Consider the following 24,669-nt stretch of genomic DNA (forward strand, 5'->3'; position numbering starts at 1 on the left):
AATTTTGAGCAAATCGCTATATAGTAAGCCTCTGAAAGCGATACTGTGTCGTTGAGTATTTATATTTATTTAATAATCATGGTTGTATGTAGATTTGTGGGCAACGAACTAGAGCGGCATAAATAACACTAAAAACAACTGAAGACTTAAGTTTATTATTATATAAATAACTTCATAAACAAAGTAGTAGACTTAAACAATGCCATTATTTAAAAAAGAACTTTTTTTAAACTAATTGGTTTGTTTTTAATTGTTTTTTTTTTGTTTTAATAAAGTAATTCTACCCAATCAGTCCTTTAAATCTAGCATTTAAATGATGTATCCTAGCTTACGTTCGTCTAGAGCGGCGCCTGTAAACTAACTATCTGTAACCGCATACCTACAAAAATATATCATATATATAAAAGGATTTATTCACTTTTTCCTTACAACTAGAAATTGTGTGATGCTTGGATGCACTGCATCACTTATTCCGCAGAAAGTAGCGATACAACGTGTTCTTCTGACCTCCGCTAGCGGTTGTGGCAGTGGTTGGAGCTCCGCTTGCAATGGCTGCATTTGTGCTGGCAGCTGTTCCATTAGTTTGTTCCACTGCCGCCACAAGAGAACTGCGCCATGATGTGATTAACTCGGTTTGCAACTCCACAGGTAGCTCCTTAAAAACTTCGGCATCCACCCCCGCTGGACAAGCGATATTAGTGAGGGCATCAGTCGAAGTCGTGGAGGACGTGGTGGGTACCATTGTTGTTGTAATGGGTGAGGCAAAGGTCATCGTTGGTGTGCTGGGTGCGCTCATTGCCGTTGAGTCGTCCATTGGCGAAGGAAGTGGCGATGATGCAGTGGAGCTGGCATTTGAGCTCAAGCGACTAGCCGTGCGCGTGGTCACGAAGCGAAGGCTGCCGTCGATCCGCTGCAACAGCGTGTTCGGTGGCTGGACGGTCCGAAAGCGAGAAGCGGGTGCGGACGTTGAAGTGGAGGGCGTGGTGCTCATAGGGAAGTCCTTCTCGCTATCCCGCGAGTTCAGACGCAAATCACAGACGCGCAGTTTGCTGGGCGAAGCTACCTCCGCGGCGGAATCACCCACATCCGCCGCTAATCGGCTGCGCTTGGACACTAGCAACCGGCCCACTCGGCTCTTTTTGGGAGACGGTTCAACTTCCGTCTCGGAAAAGTCGCTGAAGTCCGAATTGGTGGCCGCCGATTCAGAACCATTATCAAGCAACATGGGTACTGGAGATGCAGTAGTGGCCCTTCTCCTATAAAACTGATCACTCGGCTTGAATGTTGTTGGCGAGGAGCGAAAGGCGCTTTCATCCGATGTGGGGCTTTCCGCTGAGGGACTTGTGAGACTCGTATTTGTCAGAGAGGTAATCGATTGTACCTCCAGATCCGCTTTCTTAATTAAGAAATTAGCTATTGATGAGGACCCTACCTTGCGCTCCTGGAATTTGGAGAAGGCTAAGCCGAGTAAAGTGATATTAAATGGCTTGCTCATATCCACGATTCGCTCAAAAAGACGCATCACAATTTTGAGAAGTTTTTCCTGCGCTCCTTCTGTCAATTGTACCTTGCTCACGCCGGTCTCTCCAGGGCACACGGATGTCTTAAATAGGGAGGGTAGGATGTTGGCTTGTTTCGTCTCACGGTGGCTACTCTTTTTCTGGGTATCGAATTTTCGCAACACCACCTTGATGGCGATGGGTACGCGTCCATCTTCTGCAACCTAGGGTGTTCAAAATGGAAAACAAAGGGTTGACCAACTAAATAAATGACTACTGAAATGTTAGCCCCTTTTATGCTTACCTGCTCCACCAACCGCTTAAGCAGCATGCGAAACCTTTCTTCTACATCAGTTCGTACGGAAATTGGCTTGCAGGCATCCTCCATACCAATGGACTTGGGTTTTCCGGTAGGACGGACAGAACTTGTGTCGCGACCAAAGGCCAGATCCCGCAGCCGAGTGGCCGTCTCAAATCCAAATTTTTTGCGCATCACGTCCATATCGCATTGCTGCAACTGCTCAACAGATGACATACCTGCCTCAAGAAGCAGACACTGCGTCTTCTGCCCAATACCAGTGATTCGTTTTAGGTCGCCAAGTTCCCTCATAAACTGTTCTGCATAAGTGGAAACAAGAACTGTTTGTTGATTGGGTTTGTGGCTGCTGCCGACGAGCTTTGCTAGCAGTTTGTTGTAGGCAATTCCGGCGCAGCAGGTGATGCCGAGTCGAAGTTTCAGTTCCTCCCTAATTTCCTGGGCGATCCGAGTGCCAATGGCCAGGCGCTGGGCACAGCCGCAGTCGCAGGCGGACAAGGAAGTGCCATCGTCTGGATAGGTGTGACCCACTGGTGGTTTTAACTGTGCTTCGGCGGCATGAGCCTGTCGCAATTCTACTAGCGCAGTCACATCCATGAAATTTTCATCAAAACCTAGCTTCTCCACAAGAGGAGTGTAGTTAAGCAGGAGGTCAAAGATTCTTTGCGACATCTGGCGATAAGGGGCGAGATCCTCTCCATTCACCAAAACCAAATCCGGACAAATGCGCTGTGCTTCTGGAATAAGCATCAATTTCGCCACTCCCTTTGCTCTCGCTACATAGTTGCAGGTGACCACAATGTTTTTCTGCTGTATTCCCAGAGCCTTCGAACGTAGCGATGGGTCCCGAATCTCCTCCACCTGAGCGTAGAAGTAGTCCATGTCCAGGTGAACGATAGTGCGTTGATGAGCCTCGCTTTTACCGAGCACGCTGGAGAAGTCCATGACGGTTCCGAGCGCCTGTAATTGCGAAAGGTCATGAAATATAAGATATTCAACTGGTTAAAAGGCTATAGTCGTCAGGCAGAGACCAGGTTCTGGTTATGCTGCTCTATTACGTTCACACAATAATAAATACGGAAACCAAGCAAGATTTTAATCTGGTTGCATTGTTTATGATTTCATCAGTCATACTACTCAGTCAAAGGAATTATTTATATGACTGATGCACATATAAACAGTATTCGCCTGGAATTGTGAAAATGGAAATTTTAGATTTCTCAAAAATTTGTTATTTTTTTATGCCTTGAACGCTGTAAAGACCTAAAGGCCTGTAAAGTGCTAAGCTAGAATACTAGCATACACATTGCTACACGGTATTCTGATGCAAGTAGGGTGGCTGGCAGTGAAACAAAGCAAGAGAGTTTGGGTGCTCCGATGGATGTGAAATCTGATTTCTGTTGCTCGCTGTTTCTGCTTCCTCTTCCACAGGCGCCGCAGACTTTCTAATCAAATATTGCGAACATCATTCGAGCCAAACGCCAACGCACACACACACAACCCAGAAACGAGTGCCGGCTAAACATTTACAGCGGGCCACAACAAAATATTGCGCAAAGTTGTCTGTTCGACGATGACGCATTAGTTTGTGACCGAGAAAACATTGAATTTCGTACACGACCTCCAGCTTTATAATCCCCTCATGTAAGTCTTTCCACAACTCACAGTTGTTTTTTAATTATACGATTTTAGGCATAAATGCACGCACCTGCAGTAAATTATTACTTTTAATTGCGGTTTATATTTACCTTAAAAACTAGTTGTGGACTTACACCGATGGCACTACCAAAGATTCGATTTTTATGTAATCGATAAAAAGAACACGACATTATAGGAATGACGGAATCAACTCTGGGTTCTGAACCTGAACAAACCGCTGGTTTGTATGACTTCTATATATAGCAGGGGCCATTACCTTAGTTCAACCGCTAATGACTATCTGAGACTCGCTTCCTTGGAGTTGCCACCTTGGCAGATACGCAAGTACGTCACAGTTGACCAATTAAATACCGTTGCAGCTTGAAATTTACAATTTTAAAGTTGATAAATTTTTTGTAAAGTCAATTTAAAGCTCATTAAAATGTGATTTTAAAAATATATCCAAAATATGTATCAAAATATCGAATCTAAATAAAATGCAGATTGTATATATATACGCAATATTCTTTACAAGTAAAGTCAACAAAATATAGTATAACGTATTATTTTTATTATTTATCATAATTATGTGCATTCATTTCATTGATAATAAAGTTGTCTTGGCAGTAATAATATTTTATAGGTCTGGATAATACATTATAGAAATATATCGCAGCAATCTAGTAACTTAGAAACCAGTCCGGATCTGATTTTAGGGTATAAATAGGAGGATTTAACTCCAGAGAACATCACAAAATACGACAATGAAGATCTTTGCATTCTGCGCTTTCCTGCTTCTAGCCTTGGCATCCGTCCTGGGTGATCCCAATCCCAAGCCTATTTCAAGCAAAGTAGCCAAGAGCATCCAAGGAAAATAAAAGAGACTTGGTTTTATAATAAAGACGACGTTTTTAGATATGTTTTTAGATTAGTTGCATTAAATGTGACATTTAGTTATAAAACCATCTAAGCAAAATGTTGCCTTCTTATTATTGGGATTAAAACGGCAAAATTATTCTTGGAAAATGGAAACGCCTTTTCAAAGAGTTTGAAGAATAAACGATTTGATGTTTTAAAAAAGACGACATTTTTGAACCATATCGTGATTTGAATTGCAAATAATATAATTCTAAAATATGTATTTTAATTATAGGTGTTAAATTTGCTAATTTGAAAACCAGTAATGGCGAAATTAAAAATCAAGTCTGGTTGATTTTTGGCTTATAAAAAGGCGGATTTTGTTTTAGAATGCAAACCAAAAATTCGCAATGAAGATCTTCGCTCTCTGTGCTTTCCTGCTCCTCGCAGTGGCTGCAGTCCTGGCAAGCCCGGAGCCCCAGCCCATAAACGAAAAAATTATAAAAAGTACACAAGGATAATAAAAAACTTCGTTGGAAGAGCAACCTTAACGAAATAAAGCGGTCCAATTATTTGTTGCTAATAAAATTATAAAATTATAATCAATATACATTTTATAATTTTGTAGATACGTTAAGGGTTATTTAATTTTAAGTCGCATAAATTTATAAATATAAATATTTATAAATAACTTTTTCGACAAGAATAGCATCTGACTAGTTTTCAGTAAACAAAAATATATTTAATATATGTAAATTCTAAATGAAAAAAGATATTGCTAAATTTGGTATAAAATGGAAGTACATTATTCAGCAAAGTCAAAACCGAGCAAAATGAAGATCTTCGCTTTGTGTGCTTTTCTTCTTCTCGCTCTGTCTGGGGTCCATGCAAATCCTGAGCCTTTGAACCCAAAGACTATAAAAGTTGTCCAGTGATCGATACTTAAAAATTAAAAAAATGAAATTTAATAATTATATTTAAAGTACCATAATAACCGAAAATAAATTCAAACAACTTTTGAAAGAAAAAAGAAATGCAAATTGATTGCAGTTATACTGAAATAATAAACTAACCTGTTTTTGTTATTATTAGTTGACTGACGCAAAACGACATCATTTAGCTGCCTAATGAAATTAGAAAACAAGTCCAGACTGATTGTTTTCAAAAGCCGGTATGAAATTGCGATGTGTTGCCTCAGACTGATTTTCAAGTCTCTAGAATAAAGTTCTAGTCTTCGCACGGGTTTATAAAATTGTAAAATTACGCAAGACGGATATAAATTATTAAATTATTGAATATTTGTGATTATAATCTTGCAAATGGTAGACTGTTGGAGTGAATAATTGTACATAATATAAATTATTTTTTAGTTTCATTTAAGAGTGTTCATATATTAAATCATTTTGGAATTCTTATTCCCATCGTATTTTAACAAATTATCATTTTTAAGATGTGAACATCGCATGTCAGCGCATTGGTTGTTATTACAATAATTTTACGACTAGCCAGCCGTGATTTTTAATGATATTCATGAGTTTTATATTGGCGCAGTCTTCGGCAAGATAAAGGCGCGTACCAAAAAAAAAAAAAATATATATAAAATAATAAAATAAAAGAACCACCCCAGGTGGGTGGAGATGGAGTGGGGGTTGTGGGGCGTGGACTTGATGGTGTGGTCACGCGCTTTCATGCCCGCCAAGAATGTGGGGCAGCACAGCTTTATGGCTCTCGTTTGTGGTATTGCCTGTGGTGTCGTATGAAATGCGCTCGGAATTCGCCAGCAGAAGTGAAGAAAAAAGAAGTAAAAAATATATATATGTATATCGGACAGACCTTCGCCTTGTTGTCCACTCCTCCGTACTCCTTCCTCGCTCCAGATCCCTGCATCGTCCTGCGCCTGTGATAATCGCCCCGCTGGCTGCCTGACAGGCAAACAATGCTGTGAATTTGATTAAAATCAGCCAGCGTGTGCGTCTCCACTTGGCTGCTCCTTCTTGGGGAGGTGTACCTTCTGCTGCCTCGGACTTTTGTCGTTATTGGAGCACTCCCAGGAACATATAGAATACTAAGCCCTCTCCGCCCGACTCATGACCATCTCGTTTGTTGCCCCACTCAGCTGCAGGCGGTGCTGCGGTGGTTCCACTAATTGCGAATCGCCAAATTTGGCCTGGGAAAGTGCCTCCCCGTGCCTTGAAAATATTGCCACTTTAAAATAGCTCTGACTGAATTCGGATTGCTATGTATAACCATCCATAATGATGGTGGAAAGATGCTAGGCTTGGGCCAGGAAAATGCATTTCTTTATGCTTTGCAGTGGCTGCTAATGAGCTGCAGCTGCCAGGACGACACTTGTGCCTCTTTTTCTGACTCTTCATTGAGAAAAATAATAATATTTTATGTAATTTAAGTATAAGGAAAAAGCGTATTGTTGAATTTGATCAGCTTTTAAATCTTGTTTTAATTTAGTTTATTATCAACCACTAAGTTTAGGTATGGTAAATATTATTTAAAATTATGGTTTTTCTTTTCGAAAATATTTCTGATTTCCAGTTAGTTTTGGTTCAGTGGTCTTCCGTTGGCTTCTTGCGAATTTGCAATGAGGCTAAAAGCTAATTAGTAGCCAGGATTCCTGCCCAACCTCCTCTGCTAGCCCCATCGTCCTTTCCACCCAGTTCCAGTGGAGCGTTAATTTTTCCTCCGGATTGCACACAAGGGGCCTCTTCAGATGAATGGCTGGATGGTGTGCTCTTTTTTTTTTTTGGGCGGAGGAGGAAGAGTTTCCACCAGGATCATCCACACGGCGAAGCGAAACGGATGTTCTCGCGCAGCGTTGGCTCCGGTTCTGATTTCCCCCCTTAGTCCACCCGTTTTCCCACACCCACTGCCAGGTCATCCTGAATCTCGCTTTTTCCTGTCAGGGTGGGTGGGTGTATGAGTGAGTGTGTGTGTCTGTATGTGAAAGCGAGATGGCGAGGGGGCAGCAAAATGTTAATAAATCTTATTTTTATCATTTGGCTATAAATACTGAATTTTTAGCTCCGGCCATGCTCAATTTATGGCCATTATTTATGTCGGAAAAGCGAAAACCTCAAACATGTTGCCACACTTTTTGCCCCTGCCGCTGCCGCTGCCACGGCTCCAGGATCCTTTTTGGCCTGCATTGTGCATCCATTTTATTTGCCATTTCGGCCAAGAGAAAGAAAGATACACAAGCCATATTATTGCAATTTTCCAGTTGCTCCGCCCACGCCGCAGTTTCAAGGAAGCGAAGCGAAAGGCAAGAAACCGAACGAAACCCGAATGAAATATGAAAAATTGCATTACACCTTAATAAACACCTCACCTGGCGAGCAACTGGGAGAGTGGGTGTGGGATCGGTGCTGGTGCTGGAGCTGGAACTGTATCTGGAGGTATGGCCTGGGACTGTATCTCTCCAATCGCAAGCGCAGCTCCAGCTTATTGCAGCTGTGTGCGCCCCGGAGTTGGGCTATAATGAAGATTGTCCGAGGCTTAAGTGGACGCACGTTGCTCAGCCGCTGGATAGCCATGTATCCAGATGGATGGCAACACATCCACAGACGATGGGCACTTAGAAAAATAAAAATTAGAAATCTTAAGTCTTAAGTTTAAAACCTATAATACAAATATAACATTTATCCTTTTTTCTTAATATAGATTTTAAGGATTTTATTGAAGGACTCGAATGTTTAAGGACTTTCTGGTACTATTATTTTTTTGAGTGCCCATGAATCTGTACATCGTTGGTCATGGGAAGCAGGTCCTTTTCCCGATCGAAGGAAGGGAACCCCGAGGGGTAAGGCCGCGATCGCGATCACTTAGGCGCTCATCTGGCATAAAATTGTTAGAAACGCCCCGTGTGTGTGCGCCCCTGGGTAAATGGCCTCCTTCCTCTCCTGCTCCTCCTTGATTTCTGGCCATAACGTTTTTGCCATTAAATTAATAAATTAATGCGATCGTGCAACAGTCGATCATGTGGCCAGTTGCCAGTTGCCAGTTCACCTTATCCCCTCACCGCCCATCTGTACTGCGATCCTCACTCGGCTTGTCAGAATTTCCAAAATCTCAATACAACAGTTTATTCGATGCTGCTGCCATCAGCCAAGGAGTTCGTCGGTAATCACAAATTTCTGAGTTCTTCTCAAAAGGAAACAGTGTTTGTTGGATGATCAAAAACTAAAGTTGAACTTTGTAAGTCCTGGAAAAGCCCAGCTTAGAAGTTTTTAGGTTCACAATTAGTTTTACTATAATATATATTAAAGGAAAGTGTCAGTCCTAAGGTCTCAATTTCAACAACTTTTTAATTTTAAGCTTATATAAATATTAATTATTTTAAATCAAATTTCTCGAAAGATCTCATGCCACTGTAGCTAGCACATGGTCCTAAGACTCGAGTCTTGAGCTTTTCGAGCTCCAAGCTCTGGCGTTGCACACTGCACCCTCGGATTCTGTGGTCGTGATCCAAAAAGTGGGTGTTGCTAAGTGTTTTTTGGGGGCCTGGATACTGGATACTGGCTGTTGGATGCTGCAGACGCAATGGCTGGTTGCAGTTAGCCGGAGAACCAGTCTGCCATTTTACAGCGCGGCATCATTAACAACTGCAACTGCAGCGAGGAGGGGATATAATTGCATGGACGAAACTCGAGGCCGTTCCCTGGTTGCAAGTTGCAAGTTGGCTGGATGCAAGTTGCTCGTTGCCAGTTGCTCCATGGCGGATCGCTGTGTTGCTCTGTTAATTTTACAGCCATGTCTGATATTGCTAAATGGCTGTGAGTGGATTCGTTTAAGCACCAATTTTATTACCAACAAGCATCACGTTGCATCTCTCTCCGTTTCGCTGTGCGGAGTTTCTGGCCCAATGGGGCATGCCTCTTGGTTGGGCTCATTCGCTGGCTTAAAACCGACTCCTTCCGTTGCCGCTGCAAGTGGAGAGATCCAATCAGGTTGCGCCTTTTTGCTTCAGTTCCAAGCCAGCAAAAATAAAAAAATAAAAAAGAGGTAGGCAACATAAAAAACAACCTCCACTTGTGGCCATTATGAGCTGGCAGTTGTTATTGCAGTTGTTATGGTTTTAGCTGTTTTTTTCTTCTCTCCTGCTTACTTTGCATTTGGTAGGAGGCTGGGAGAAATATACAAAAAAAAAAGGAAAAAATAAGTTCCAGCCAGAGAGAGGAAGAAACAAATACGCCCCTGCAGCTGCCATTAATCGTTAATCACTCTTGCATTGCACTTAAATTATATATTTATTATAAGCGAAAATAATTTCTCATTTTTATGGGTGCTTAAGGGATTCGAATGGATGGCAGGTGATGTTGGGTAATGTTAAGTTTTTGTTTTGAAAGTTTTTGTTATAGTCATTAGATTCCTTAGAGCGTGTTAGTCCTATTAGTAAATCCTTGATACTTTTTTACATCAGATATCATTTTACAAACTAACCACTTGTTGGTCCAGTTCTTTGACTTAATTTAAAAAATATTTAATTATTTTATTGGCTATTAAAAAATATTCATTAACGCCTATTTGACTCAATAATTGATTTGTTTTTACAAGATTGAATAAACTAAAAACAAGCTTTGTTCTAAAAGAGATTAAAGATACTTTAATTTATTCAGAATTAATATGTCAGCTGATAAGCGATACTTACAACCTTTATGTGTTAAATGTTGTAAACTAAAGCTGATGCTACAACTGCGATATGTCAGCAGTTGGACTAAGCATTATAGATAGATCTTGAGTGTTAATTCAGCAGGTATTTATCGAGTCTTGTCAATCGTCAGCTCACATTACACTTGATTGCTGATTGGCTTTCGTTTTCGGGTTTTGGTTGAGTTCTCTCTTATTCTGGCTGATCCCCTTTATGGGTTAACTAACTTGCTTATTGGAGAAAACAAATTACGGCTCATTGTGCGGCAGGAGATCAGGTTACTTGGGAAAAGGGAATTTCCCCAACCCAATCAGGACAATGGACCACCCGGCTGGTCTTTGTTTCTGCTGCCTTGGATTCATTTTTTTTTTGTTTAAAGCCAGTCACGTGCCATCGATGACGACACTTTTGACATATCCGGCGGACCACACGCGCCGCTGGCAACCCTGTGCTATATAGTCTATATAAGTGGGACCTCGCCACCACCTCATCCTCTCTGGAAATCCTGCGGGCAAGTGTCAAGCTAAAAATTAGCGCATCACGTGCACCGTCTTCGGGGCCACAATACCCTTACTAGCTGGCTGAATTATCCTTATCGGCAGCGCTATCGATTTCGTTTAATATGTTAATCTGTGCCAAGGCGAGTGCTCTGGCCCCTCCTCAACCACCCTTCAACCTTTGACCCCACCCCGCTCTTTCCATGCAACCCACTCTACATTGTTATCTCCCAGCCTGTTCATTAGGGTATCATAAAAGAGAAAAACTCCACTTATTCGGGAGTATTATCCCGGGCCAGATATCGGGTGCGTTCTTTACGTTTTTATTGAGGAGCCATAAAAATTATTTGGTCCTGGTCCGATTGGCGTCCACTTAATGGCCAACGAAAAGAGCAGCCGCCGAGCATCGAATAAAAATCAACGAGAAAGGCTTTAAATGGCCATAAGAACTGCGTTCACTTATCGCTGGATGAGATGGAGATGGGTTTATCTGTGGAGCAGGAGCTAATTACTCCCCGGTATTGGCCTTTCTCCGCCACCATTTCTCCGCATCTCTATCGGGGTTTTTTTTTTTTTTAATGCCCGCGTTAATTACCTGGCGCGGAGATTTTTCACTGCTTACATTTTATTTTTATGGTATTTCCCGGTAAGAACCGCGTGAAAAGTTCTCTGCACTTCGATCGAAATGACTGTGTAACCTTTGACCTTTTTTTAATGCTCTCCATTCTCACAGTTGGAGATTTCCACCGTGCTCATGTCCTTGCCAAAGGCTTGGGAAAACATCTGAGGATTAAGGGTGGGAATTATGAAAGTTTATCCGTCGAGGGGCGAAAATTATGATGCCAGTCGAAATCCGATTGAGATTTATGATTTTATAATGTTTGTGGTGAGGACTTTGGACAAATCCCTGAACTAGAATGTGGTTAGAAGTTAGTTTAAATGGTTGATGAGTTTGACTTACTTTTAAACACATTTTCCTATGAAGGTTTTATCATTTATTTTATATTATTTAGTGCTTAGCAACATAAAGTTTTCCTTTTACTTTTTTACACCTTTCCAGCTCTTTATACCCCGATTTCTCACACTGTCCCATCCATCCATCTATGAATTGATTGCTCATTTATAAGGAGTCTCCCCTTCGGGCGATGGCCTGTCAAGGGAAATTCAGGAAAACAGCTCGGATGGGCATATTGTGGCAGTCAGTTAGGCAATTTCCCATACGCACACGCCCGTCACAAAGGCCACACCCACCACCAGTGGACTGCAACTTTCCACCACCCAAAATCCAGTTACAATTGCAGGATCCAAGGAGCTGCGGCCAAGGCTAACCGAGGGCTAAGCGGATATTCATTACACGAACCGCACGCCGGCACGCGTTACCGCTTTGGACGCTTTAGCACCCTCTCGTCCTTCGTCCGGATGTCGTTGGTACTTGGTGCTTGGTCCTTGGACGAGCTTACACTTTACATATGTCACGGATATCCCCGTGGGAGGGTTTTGCGCCGTTTGACTTTTGAGCGGAGTCAGTCCGTTGATCCTGTTTGCTGTAAATAATGCGATTAACGGCATCACGCAGCCAGCTTCTGATCCTGATTTTGTTGGGGGGATGGGGGTGGCGTAGAACGGGCAGAGTCCTTGTTAATGAGCCACCGAAGGAACTGCGCTTCAGCGAGAGTTGCCCAGATTAGTGCTACAAATTCGCGCCTAAGCATGGTGTGAAATATGAAAGCGTACACCGCGGGAAAATGTTTTTTGGAGGATTGATAAAACGATTGATTTATGATGGGCTTGTGTTTTTGGAAAGAAAAATGAAATTGGGATATTCGATGATTGATCTTCTGCATTTAATACAAAAATTATATGAAGATACGAGGTGTGTTCAAAAAGTAAGGTGACTCTTCAAATTTCGCGAATTTCAAATTTTTCGATTATCGATTTTTTTGTTTTGTTATATTGGTACACTCTTCCCTAACATCTGTACCAAGTTTCAATGGAACATCCTCTTTTGTTTGGTTGTGAGAGGCGTAAAGTTACAAGTTATTTTGCGAGCTCGGCGATTTTTTGCTATCGAAAAATATGGATCAAAGGATTTGGATTTTTTGGCCAAAAACAACACCACAATAATGCCTCAGCCACCATATTCACCGGATTTGGCCCCATGTGACTTTTTCTTGTTCCCAAAACTGAAGATAATCGAAAAATTTGAAAAATTTGAAATTTGAAAAGTCACCTTACTTTTTGAACACACCTCGTATAACTTCTAAAAGGTTTCGATAATCGAAAAATTTGAAATTCGCGAAATTTGAAGAGTCACCTTACTTTTTGAACACACCTCGTATATCACCCAATCTATATTGATATATAGAGCTATCCATGGATATGGAATATTCAAGGAATTTAAGGCAGATATTTAAATAAATACTATCTAGGATTCCCTCTTTTAAGGTAAGGTATAGGATAATGAGAATAGTATAGGACATAATATAACTCTCTCTCAGTGCATCTTTCCACCGCTGATGGCGGAAAAATGAAAAATTATTGCATTGGTTTCATTTTCAACTGGGTCTGGGCTTGGATTTTGTCATTGTCTATCGCCATTAAAGTGTCTTTAGTGCTCCACGACGTATGCCATTCACTGGCTTGGAAGTAATTTTTATTAACTCTGCCAAAAGTGCACAAAATAATCGCATTAACGCCGAACCAGACCCACACCCCCTAGGTTTTGGCCACGTGTGAGTTGGCTAACCCAGCTGAATGACTAACTGAGTGACTGACTAGATGGCTGAATGACTGGTTGGCTGGATGACAGACTGACTGCCAGGTCGTGGTGTCATTGTCGTGCTGTCGGTCTGAAAAGGTTGAGAAACGCCGGCGGGTAGCATCTGGAGATTTTCCTTGCACTTTTGTCTTTGGGCGTGTCTGTTTCTGTGTTTTAGCCTTTTTGGAAAATCACATTTTCCAGCCGAGCCGAGCAGTCGAGAGCCAAGTGTGCGAAAATTTGATAAACGCCGACCCCCAAAAGGCGCATGATTTGGATCGGCATCGGCATCGGCATCGGCATAGAGGAAGAACCAACCCAATCCAATCCAATCCAATTCGCAGCCGCATAACCCGTAAACTGTAACCCATAACCTGGCTCTAAGCTGAAATCAGAACGGGGCGTTGGTGGCGGTATGGGAGGGGGTGTGGCTACGGTTTGGCAGCATAAAGTGCTAAAAAACGCTCAATAAAACCACACATAAAAATTGACTAAATACAAAACATGACAGACGGCGTGCGAGTATTAATAATAATGCGTTCGCAGTCCGCATTTTGGCCTTCTCTTTTTTTCTTTCTTTTGCCCTTTTAGCTGCTGCCGTTGTTTATAAAGTGCAAAAAACGTTGTACTCTTTTTCACATTCACATTCGATAAAAATCGCATGATCATAAATTTACACTTTGCACAGCCTCCGCGGCAACGCCCACCCCCAAAAAAAAAAAACGAAAAAATCACAAATAAAAAAGTAAAGAAAAAGGGGGAGAAAACCGAATGCATATCGATAGGGGGTGGTGGCGGGGCGTTTTGGTCGGTGGAGGGGCGAAGATATACACGCAATGGCAGTGAGAATCTGGCGGCCCCTGGGACGCATGAACGATTGGTAAATTGTTGTGGTCAGGATTGGTTTGCCTCGATTCGGAATCGGCTCGCATTGCCTTTTCAGGGGTCCCTTGCGTTATGTTCTGTGGCAATTGCAATCAGTAGGTTCCTGCATTGGGAAGGCAAACGAATAGTTGGTACCCTTGAGAGAGCTGAAACTAGGAAGGGGCTCGTTAGAAGAGGTTTCATATCTGTTTTTAGTTGGAAAAACCATGCAGATTAGGCAAAAGGTGTTTTACATAGTAATTATGCCAGAAAATATGAATTTTAGAAATCTTTTTTAGATATGAATGTGGGGGGATATTTACATACTATAAGCCTCTTTGAAATCGGGTTCCAATAGGTTTAGTTTATGAAGTCTGGGTCTCCTTATAGCAAACCCATTTCTAGTATACATTTTACGGGGTAAAAATAATAAAAAGGGTTCAATAAATGTCTTTTATTAATAAAAATCAATTGACTGAAAAGTCATTATCACCAAGTTTCACCACGATTTTTAACAATATGATTAATTTCCACAGATGTGTATATTTATTAATAATACATTAACACCATTAGGCTGATACATTTTTATCTCGGTTAAACCAGAATCCCAATATACCCTTTTTCACAGACCTTTGAAGACCACAGAATTGAGGGATAAAAATGCATTTATTGCCTTTCGATATTTTTACAAATCGTTGAAATATTTTTCACAGAAAAGCCGCGTGCGCTTTACATTTCAAATGCGAAATTTTCGGGCGTGTGTGGGCGTCCCCGGCCACGCCCACTTAGCGCGCGGTGTGAAGTTATTTAATTGCCAAGCGATTTGCGCGCGTTTTGCGGGCGATTTGTGACGCGTTTTTTTCTTGTGCTTGCATCCCCATCTCTCTCTCTCTCTCGCTGTCTCTTTCATTCACCATCTATCTGTCTCTTTCTCTTGGCCCTGTCTTATCGCCTTGACCAAATCATCTGCTGGCGCATAATTAATGAGCTCTACATAATTTGCATATTTCTAATTTAATCAAAATGATTTGATTCGCCTGCCCAGCAAATAACAACAACAACAACAGTCAGCTATATTGTAACAACAATCGAAAATGCAACAATAACAATAGCAAGAACAACAACAACGAGGTGGCTTTGTGTGATGCATGTGCATGTCGCTGCAACATTATAAATAAATCAAAATACAATTTCTCAGAAATTGCGATGCCCTATCAAAATCCAGCGAGGAGAGTGCCCCCAAACATAAACACGGGCAAAATTTCCACCCAAAACATGTTGATATGTAGAGGTACCCTCGTGTTCCGAGGAGGCGGGGCAAGACGGGCCTATAATGTCGATGAATGCATATATATACGGTTGTAGGCTTGTGGCAAGGTCTACGCAAATGCAAACGCCACAAATCGACGGCCTCGAAGGAAACAACATGCAAGAAGTGCCAGCTACGAAGGCGGAAAAGTCGATGTTCAAGCAAGGCCTAACCAGTCACCCTTCCTCCACCCTTCTTGGCCAACTTACAGGCAAAGTCCTAACTAGTCTTAGTCCAACAGCAGTCCCCGAGAGAGCAGTCCACATGTCCTCCTGTGCATGCCGTGCAATTATTTTGAATTAAATTCGTATTTTGTTCGAATCTTGTAAGTGCATCTTGTTCGGCTGGTCCGGAGTACGCTCTCCTCCACACTGAGAGAAATGGTAGTTGGGGACCAAAATATGTAAGAACATTAAGGGTTTTACATTTTAAGGTTATTTATTTTAAAAATATTTTTAATAATAAGTCAAAGTATATTACAAAATATTTTTTCAGTGTTTTATTTTTCTTCTCCACTGCCTTTCCTTTACTTTGGACATTGTTTCTCTCCTCTCGTTGCTAAGATTTCATATGCAAAATATGCAGCTCTTGTAAAGTGGGTGATGAGACATGTGCTATACCCTATAAAAATATTTCTGTATGAAAAATATACCTTAAAATATAATGCAAATAAGGAATATTTAATCTTAATAGATCATACATAGACCCTTGAACTTAATTAGCTAATCTAACATGTTCGCGTAAGCCTTAATATTGATAAGACTATAGTACTTAAAGACTTTTTCATAATATTTAATATTAATAAACAAACAATTAAATGTGTTTCAAAGGATTAAGTTTAGTATTAATGTTTTTTTTCATAATATATATTTTCATAATTGTCTAAATTCTTTATATTCGATCATATCTAACTGAAAATGACAGGGTATCATGTGATACCCACAAACAACTAAGTAAGCAACAGATATAGCAACAACACGCTAGGAAAAGAGGAGAGACTAGCGCTAAATTGACATCAAATTGGCGTTTATTTGGCTTGCGGAGCAGCTTGGCTACATGTCCCCGTCTATTCACTGGAGCTGAGCTGTGTTGGGAAACGGAGAAAGGATAAGGGAATAAGCCAAAATTTTGACCAGGCTCATACTTGGGAGTCCTGCTCATTAAGTCGTCGTCTGATGGTGTTAGAATTACCTCCTCCCAGGATGGTAGACCTCCTCCAGTGACGAAACCTTCGCAGACAGCCCTCTTCCTCCAGGATGTGATAGAGATTCATCAGCAGAATAATCAACACCACTAGTAGGGTCACAAAAGCCAGGATATCTCTTAGGGTCCAGTATGGATGTATGCCAGACACTCCTGGTGGATCCAATTTCTGGGCCTCCGAAGTCGGTGGCCAATCAATATCCACTAGACTACGATTTATCGGGGCATGGGTTTGGGGTCCTGCCTGCAGGTGAACTCCTCGATCGGTGAGATAGACAAACATCTTGCGATATAAACCAAGTGCCCAGGCATTATCATGTAGTCCCAGCTCCTTGAGATCTTCGTGCTGCTGATGGAAAAGCTGGTAGTCGAAGGTATTCAGCCGATTTCCCTCGACAAACAGACCCTGAAGAACCGGCAAGCCCCTCAATATCTCGACATCCAGGGTTAGTATTAGGTTATGGGACAAGTCCAAGAAGTTGAGACGGGAGGAGAAGATTGGCGAGTCCGAAGGCAAACTTACTAAACGATTGTTGGCCAAATTCAAGTACTTTAAACTGGGCAAAAGGAATAGTTCTTGAGAGTCAGGATCCTCCGATCCACTTCCATGCAATGGCAGTGTTTCGATGATATTCTTTGAGAGATCGAGTCTTTGTAGATTCCACATTCCTCTGAGGAAGCTGGCAATATCATTTCCATTCAGCAAGTTACCATGGAGATCCATTTCGATGACAGCGCTCTTGTTTCCCACATGCAGATTATTCAGCTCGTTGTTGCCGGCCTGCAGTGAGATAAAGCCTCCATTGATGACTAAGCTGCTAAGACGACTGCCCTCCAAGATTAAGTTCTGGACATTGCGAAGGTCCAGCATTAGAGTGTCCAAGTCACCTGCATGTCCCAAATCAAGCAGTCGAAGATTGGGTAAGGAAGTAAGGACTTCTGGCAGTAAAGTCTTCATTTGGTTTCCATTAAGCAGTAAAGTTTGCATCTTGTTATTTTTGGCAAAAATATTTTGTGGCAAAATGGTAAGTTGATTGCTGCTTAAATCCAGATGCACTAGCTCTACTAGAGGATCTAAAGTTCTGGTTTGGATCTCTTGAATCCCATTGCCTTGCAGACCCAGTAACCTTAGTTTTGCTAAACCCTTGAAGGCATCCACGTGCACCGTGTGGATGATGTTTTGTCCTAATTCTAGGATCTCCAAACGGGGAACAGTGGTAAAGATTTCGTCCCGGAGGACGCCAAGTCTCGTGCTCTGCATCTGCAGGGACGTGAGATTCCCCACTACCTTTAGAACCTCCTTGTTGATGTGATAGGTGGCACAATTCCTGATGATCAATGTCCTTAAACCTGGCGTGAGATTTAGAACAAGCCATGGGATCGATTGGCGACTGCAGTTCGTCAAGAGCAGTTCCCGGAGTTCAAGGGCCGGACTTGCGGAGTAGGCGACTGGTTGATCATTCAGTTGGCAGAAAGACTCCGGGCAACTGGCACTGAGATTGAACCGCCCGGTGGCATCGTAAACGGGAAGAGCCTCACCCACCTTCAAACCGAAAACTCCGATCAGGAGATATATGTAATAATGCATTATACTTTTTATATTAATTTAAAAGCGCTTTCCACTGCTCGCGCTTTGTTAGACCGCAAATAATGCACTGGCGATGAGTTGAGCGGAGAACAGCATTATTTCCTTATCATCTGGTTTTGTGGATCAGCGGGTAAAGCTGATAATGGGTGATGTAAAGCCCCTGGGAAGCTTTGCTGATGACAACAAAGTAAAGCTTTCTCCTCATGTTGCTAACGATATAACAAATTCGGACTCAACATTTGGGTGGACCATGTTCATATTTATTTGTAATTTTTTAAATTTAGACCTAAAAATACGATTTATAAAACACTAATCCTAAAATATATTACTTCTTAGATTAATTAACTAACTTAGATATGTACCTTTAAGTTTCCGTTTCTTGGTGGTTGACGATCTCAACCCTCCCCTCGGGTCTTTCGTCTCTTACCCGCCCCCACTTGCACCCGTAGCAGCAGTTGTCCCCTTCTCTTTTGTATAAATGCATTCTTACATAGAGTATCACTAATAGAAGGAAGATTACTATTAGAATATCATACACCGACCACTTGTGCAGTTTGGACTTGGTCTTGGATTCCGATAGAGAAGTGTCATCTGTATCTTCTGGAGGATCAGTAGTAAGTTTTGGGATGAGTTCGGTTTTGATTTCGGGCTCCGGAAGTTCGCGTTTTCTTACGAATTTGGTTTTAGTTTCGGGCATATGTATATCTTGGTAGCTTTTTTCTGTAGAGTTTTGAATATTTTTCATTAAAAAATTCTGTTTAAATTCCAATTTGAGTAACTGAGAGTCCGAAGCCGAAATCTTAAATTCCCTGGAGAACACATTTTTGTTTCCCAAAACAACAATAGCCGACACGAGCACGAGATAATGAATAAACATATTCTATTTTTAAAATATTACGATTTTTTGAAGGGCAGCAGTGAGCTATAATTTAAAGATAATTGTATGAAATTAGTAAGGAACGATTTTGCTAATATATACCTTATTTTAAGAATGTTTTTATATATTTTTCGAGAAAGGCTTTAGCTGACATCCGATCATGCCTATAATCCGGTTGAAATTTGCACGGGAAAAGGTAGCCAAATAAATACAGCTAAGACTAATCAGCTGTATAAATCAGTTCTGAATCATTCACCTTTTGTTCGGACTGAAGTATATTGGCGCGCAAAACTAATTAGAATTCCCAATTCGAAAAATCTGAAAAGAGAGAAAAGGTGGAAGAAAACTTTCTAAAGAAGGTTTAAAAAAATAATATTTATTCATAACTTATTATATATATATCATTATATGTAAGACCTGATGAATTTAAGGAACACTTTGTTTGAGCATATAAAATTGTAACCTAATTATTAAGTACACAATCGATCTTGTCTTTTTGAGTAAAAATTAATCTCTGATATCTTCTGCAGGTATTAAATTGTGGATAAATATCGTTTCCAAGGAAGATTGTGGTGTTGCCTGCGGAACAATGTGTCTTCCACTATAACGGCAGAGAATCTTAATCAGGATCACATTAATGCCAAGAGATAAAGAAAGGGCGACAATCAAGACTAGAGTCCATACGCTGATAGGTTCACCATTAACTTCTGGCCATGCGAGCCTGGTCATGTCATTGCGAAATGCGACTTGTTTATTAAATATTTGAGATTTATTTGCGAAGTCAGGCAGAGCTTCAGTTGAGTTTTCATTGCTTCGAGGATCATTAAGGGGTTTTTCTTTAGAGTTATCAACCTTTTCATTCAGAGAGGTTTTGTTTGAAGGATCTTTTGGGCTTTTGTTTATAAAGTGCAAAGAAGTTTCATTATCGCTGTTATTGCTTGGAGAATCATTTTGATGTTCCTCATTAAAGTCATCACTTTTTTCCTTTAAACTGTTTCTATTGGTAGGACCTACTTGAGCTTTGTTTATAAAATTTGCACAAACGTCCTTCAAGCTGTCATTGCTTTGAGCTTCACACTGACTTTTTTCAATTACGTTTACTTTAATATCTCTGAAGAACATGGTAGCTTTTTTGTAAGCCTCTGGAGTGTAAATGTTGTCATATAAAGCCACCTCTTTAAAGCCTGGATGGGATTGCTGAAACGTAGTGGGTGGAACATATCTAAGTCTATTTCCCTGTATATACAAGGCCTCAAGATTAAAAGCACTTTCAATGGTGGATGATTGTAGAAAAAATAGTCCACTGAACGACAAGTCCAAATGGGTAAGCCTTGCCCATGGTATCGGAGAATCGTAGTGGAGGCGCTTGAGAAAATTCCCTGACAGGTTTAGGAACTTGAGATTGGGTAGCAGAAAGAGTTCACTTGTGTTGTCGCTTCCTGCCGCTGGAAAATCATGGATGAGGTTATTGGAAAGATCCAGGTGCTGAAGTCTCCACATTCCCATTAGAAGCCGGGGAATATCATAAGTAGACAGTGAATTATTTTGCAGATCTAACTCCGTGAGAGAGCTTTTGTAGTGCAATCGGATATTGGTAATCTGGTTTTTTTTCGCACTCAGTTTGAAAACACTGCCTTCGATTTCTAAAGACTTCAGTCCGCTATTGTCCAGGATTATGGAATGAGCACCGGGCAGTGTAAGGGCAGACAGAGGGCCACAATTGCTCAGATCCAAAAGGCGAAGATTTGCAAGGGATATTAGCGCCGAGGGCGATATCGAAGTCAAGGGATTCCTATTGAGTAGCAGCATCTCCAGCTTCGGATTTCCAGAAAAGATGCTTCCTTCAAGATTACTGATCCTATTGCCACTTAGATCAAGATGCAGAAGTTCCGGTAGGGTTTCAAATATACCCTGGGGTAAAATCTGAATATCGTTGCCCGGCAATGCCAGCAACGAAAGATGAGGTACTCCATAGAAGGTTTCATTGGTTACTGTAGCAATGGAGTTTCCTCCTAGATCAAGGACCTTAATGTCGGGCCACTTGGCAAAGTGTTCATCGTTAAGACCAGAGAGATTTCCGCGACGCAACTGAAGGGTACTTAGATTCGGAATTGATCTTGGATTTATCTTGTTGATGTGCTCGTTCGTGCAGAATTCCAATTCCAGGGTACGCAGATTGGGCATGAGTTGTAATACTTTCAGGTCATCGCAGGAGGTGAAGTGGAATTCCAAAAGTTTTGGAGCCTTCTTTTCGGAAAAACCGTAATTTCTATACATTATATGGCAATAGGATCCACTGCATGTGTTCTCAAGAGGGGGAAACATAGAACCGGAGACACTTGATAGAAACACCAGGTATACAAAAAACATCATACTTTCTAAATTTAGGATTTTCTTAGTAATCAGCTTCATTCAATTAGATTAACTTCTTAGTCACGCCTAAAAACTCTTAAAATAAAAGCCGCCATCCAAAATAGGGGTGGGAGAAATCAGCTGTTCAGCTAGATCTTAAAAATATCGATCGGCTAGAAATTTATTTAGAACTATCGATAGATAATGGCGCACATTTAAAATCCTCTGGAAAGCTTTGCTGATAGAACATCATGTTGCCAACAAAATAACAAATCCGAACTTATAGAGATTACTGGTGGTTGACGATCTCAACCCTGCCCTCGGGTCTTTCATTCCGTATAGCCCCAAATTTTTTTCTAAATTTCGATGCGTCCGAAGACGTAATCTTAAATTCGTTGGGAACACATTTTTGTTTCCCACAACAATATAGCAGACACGAGCATGTTTAATAGATAACGATCTGTACGGTCTCTAGTGATCTAAAACTTAAAGGCAATTGTATTTACCAGCCTTAAAAATTATAAAGGTCACATTCATTTTAAAAGTTGTGTGGTTGTTTGTTTTTTTTTCTTGAAGATAGGCATATGCCGCTATCCGGAAAATATGAGTACGGATGAATCTATTAAAATATCAAAACTAATTAACGATTTTATATGAAATAATGCATTTTTAATTTCTGGATATCAGTTCTGAATCATTGAGTTGGGAGTAGAAGTCCCTTTTAAAAAATCTAAAAAGAGAGAAAATGTAAAAATTTGCTAGCGAGAGCTTACTTTAAAAAATAATGTTTATTCAATAACTTTTTATGACCTGGTGTATAAAAAGGAAGTAGGAGGATAATAAAGTTGTTTTCTGTTAAGGTCATAATTTTTTTCCGTTAAAGGGTTTTTATAAGCTGTTATTGTTTGGAGATTAACCCTGGATTTTCTCAATTACTTTTACATTATTATCTCTAAAGACCTTGGTAACTTTTTCATAGACTTCTGGGGTGTAAACGTTGTCATACAATGCCACCTCTCTAAAACCTGGATGTGATTGCCGAAAAGTTGTCGGTGGAACATACCTAAGTTTATTTCCCTGTATATACAAGGCCTCAAGATTAAAAGCACTTTCAATGGCTGCTTGCGGTAGTAAAAATAGTTCACTGAACGACAAGTCCAAATGGGTAAGCCTTGCCCATGGTATCGGAGAATCGTAGTGCAGGCGCTTGAGAAGATTCCCTGACAGGTTTAGGAACTTGAGATTGGGTAGCAGAAAGAGTTCGCTTATGTTGTCGCTTCCTGCCGCTGGAAAATCATGGATGAGGTTATTGGAAAGATCCAGGTGCTGAAGTCTCCACATTCCCATTAGAAGTTGGGGGATATCGTCAGTAGACAGTGAATTGTTTTGTAGATCTAACTCCGTGAGAGAGCTTTTGTAGTGCAGTCGGATGTTGGTAATCTGGTTTTTCTTCGCACTCAGCTTAAAAACACTGCCATTGATTTCTAAAGACTTGAGTCCGCTGTTGTCCAGGATTATGGAATGAGCACCGGGCAGTGTAAGGGCAGGCAGAGGGCCACAATTGCTCAGATCTAAAAGGCGTAGATTTGTAAGGGATATTAGCGCCGTGGGCGATATCGAGATCAAGGGATTCCTATTGAGTAGCAGCATCTCCAGCTTCGGATTTCCAGCGAAGATGCTTCCTTCAAGATTACTGATCCTATTCCCACTTAGGTCAAGATGCATAAGTTCCGGTAGGGTTTCGAATATACCCTGGGGTAAAATTTGAATATCATTGCCCGGCAATGCCAGCAACCAGAGATGAGGTACACCGTTGAAGGTTCCATTGGATACTGTAGCAATGGAGTTCCCTCCTAGATCAAGAACCTTAATTCTGGGCCACTTGGCAAAGTGTTCATCGTTAAGCTCCCACAGATTTCCGCGACGCAACTGAAGGGTACTTAGATTCGGAATTGACCTTGGATTAATACTCCTGATAAGCTCGTTCGTGCAGAATTCCAATTCCAGGGTGTGAAGATTGGGCATGAGTTCTAATACTTCCAGGTCAAAGCAAGTATCAATATGGAATTCCAAAAGCTTTGGAGCTTTCCTATCGGAAAATGTATACTTCCTTCCAAAGATACGGCAATACGATCCTTCACATTTATCCTCCAGATGAGGAAGCATAGAACCGGAGACACTCGACAGAAGCACAAAGTATAAAAAAAGCATCATGATTTTTTTAATTAAGTTTTTATATTCCTGTTACTAAGCTCGGTTCCATTAGACTGTTTCTCTTCTATGGCACGTTAATCATTTAAATATTCTCAAAAATAGGGATGGAAGAAATCAGCTGTATAGCTAGTTCATGCAAATATCGATCGCATAAAAAATGATTTAGTTCTATCGATAGATATTGGCGCTTATTTCAAATGCGAAAAAAACTAAAAAGGACCCTATGCGCTTTTTTAATGTTTTAATAATATTTAATTTAACTTCCACTCAATTTACAGTTAGCAGTTAATTCTAAATTAATTAAAGTGCGTCTAAGATTAATGAGCTTTCTAGTGATCAGCTTTTTTAAATTAAAACACCTTACTTTCCGAAATGATAGTAGATAGAGAGATTAAATACGACTTTTTAATTGAGCTAACAAAACAATATTTTATGATAGCCACCTGAAAATCTTGGCTTTCATCTTTCAATACCCAGTAAATACATGAAATGCCTGGAACATCTTTGCTTATCGGAAACAACCGTCCAACATGTTCCACATAAAAAGCAGTTTCTTCACTCAGCAAATAAAAGGCAGCGAGAGGCAGAGATCCTTTAATTCCCTGCATAATTCCAAATCAGACAAGCGTTAAAAACATTTCATTATAACGCTACACAATCGGAATATTTAATGATTTAATCGGCCGGCCGAATCGAGCACAACACCTAAGCACCAAAGGACGTGGTGGAGGCTGCAGCCAAGTCGAATGAAGTCTCGATAAACTGCTTCAAATTCACAGATTTTAAATTTAAAATCGTTGCCACACGGCACAGGGCAGGCGGACATGTAAAATGCAGCCAGGTTCTTAGCCAAGATCTGAGTCCCTATACCCATACCTTAGCCCATACCGTACCATTCCATTCTCAAGTTGGCTGGCAAATGCTGGCTCGATATAATGGCGCGAGTTTCATGTTTACAAAAAAGATTATGCAGCCCGAAAACAACCGAGGGAACAACACAGCAATACAGCAACAAGAACCACGAGATACAAACG

At 40.9% G+C, this 24,669-nt stretch overlaps 4 protein-coding genes across 7 annotated transcripts; all 4 read right to left on the reverse strand.

Moving 5' to 3' along the window:
- Window positions 1-48: 48 nt before the first annotated feature.
- LOC108109507 (DNA polymerase iota) lies at window positions 49-3,627 on the reverse strand. Of its 3 annotated transcripts, none has more exons than XM_017218053.2 (3): window positions 3,564-3,627; window positions 1,804-2,775; window positions 49-1,723 (listed from the first exon to the last, which is right to left on the reverse strand). In XM_017218053.2, the coding sequence occupies exons 2-3, from the start codon at window positions 2,758-2,760 to the stop codon at window positions 464-466; spliced, it is 2,217 nt and encodes a 738-aa protein (XP_017073542.2). In that variant the 5' UTR covers window positions 2,761-2,775; window positions 3,564-3,627; the 3' UTR covers window positions 49-463. The 3 variants fall into 3 exon arrangements, with proteins under 3 accessions (XP_017073542.2, XP_017073543.2, XP_017073544.2); XM_017218054.2 differs by having other exon boundaries at window positions 3,524-3,581; XM_017218055.2 differs by lacking the exon at window positions 3,564-3,627 and adding an exon at window positions 3,481-3,524.
- Window positions 3,628-15,877: 12,250 nt separating this feature from the next.
- LOC108109523 (insulin-like growth factor-binding protein complex acid labile subunit) lies at window positions 15,878-18,276 on the reverse strand. Of its 2 annotated transcripts, none has more exons than XM_017218083.2 (2): window positions 16,593-18,276; window positions 15,878-16,485 (listed from the first exon to the last, which is right to left on the reverse strand). In XM_017218083.2, exons 1-2 carry the CDS (start codon window positions 18,190-18,192, stop codon window positions 16,472-16,474), a joined length of 1,614 nt encoding a protein of 537 aa, XP_017073572.1. In that variant the 5' UTR covers window positions 18,193-18,276; the 3' UTR covers window positions 15,878-16,471. The 2 variants fall into 2 exon arrangements, with proteins under 2 accessions (XP_017073572.1, XP_017073570.1); XM_017218081.2 differs by having other exon boundaries at window positions 16,546-18,275.
- A 163-nt stretch (window positions 18,277-18,439) lies between these two features.
- On the reverse strand, window positions 18,440-23,695 carry LOC108109524 (toll-like receptor 7). Its single transcript, XM_017218085.2, has 3 exons — window positions 22,485-23,695; window positions 19,172-19,387; window positions 18,440-19,114 (listed from the first exon to the last, which is right to left on the reverse strand). Exons 1-2 carry the CDS (start codon window positions 23,633-23,635, stop codon window positions 19,318-19,320), a joined length of 1,221 nt encoding a protein of 406 aa, XP_017073574.1. The 5' UTR covers window positions 23,636-23,695; the 3' UTR covers window positions 18,440-19,114; window positions 19,172-19,317.
- Window positions 19,430-21,552, reverse strand: LOC108109522 (leucine-rich repeat-containing G-protein coupled receptor 4-like). The gene has a single exon (XM_017218080.2). It carries the CDS (start codon window positions 21,479-21,481, stop codon window positions 19,577-19,579), a length of 1,905 nt encoding a protein of 634 aa, XP_017073569.2. The 5' UTR covers window positions 21,482-21,552; the 3' UTR covers window positions 19,430-19,576.
- Window positions 23,696-24,669: the final 974 nt, after the last annotated feature.

This window comes from Drosophila eugracilis, unplaced genomic scaffold (assembly GCF_018153835.1).
Source record: "Drosophila eugracilis isolate 14026-0451.02 unplaced genomic scaffold, ASM1815383v1 contig_47, whole genome shotgun sequence".
In the NCBI taxonomy this organism is placed as follows: domain Eukaryota; kingdom Metazoa; phylum Arthropoda; class Insecta; order Diptera; family Drosophilidae; genus Drosophila; species Drosophila eugracilis.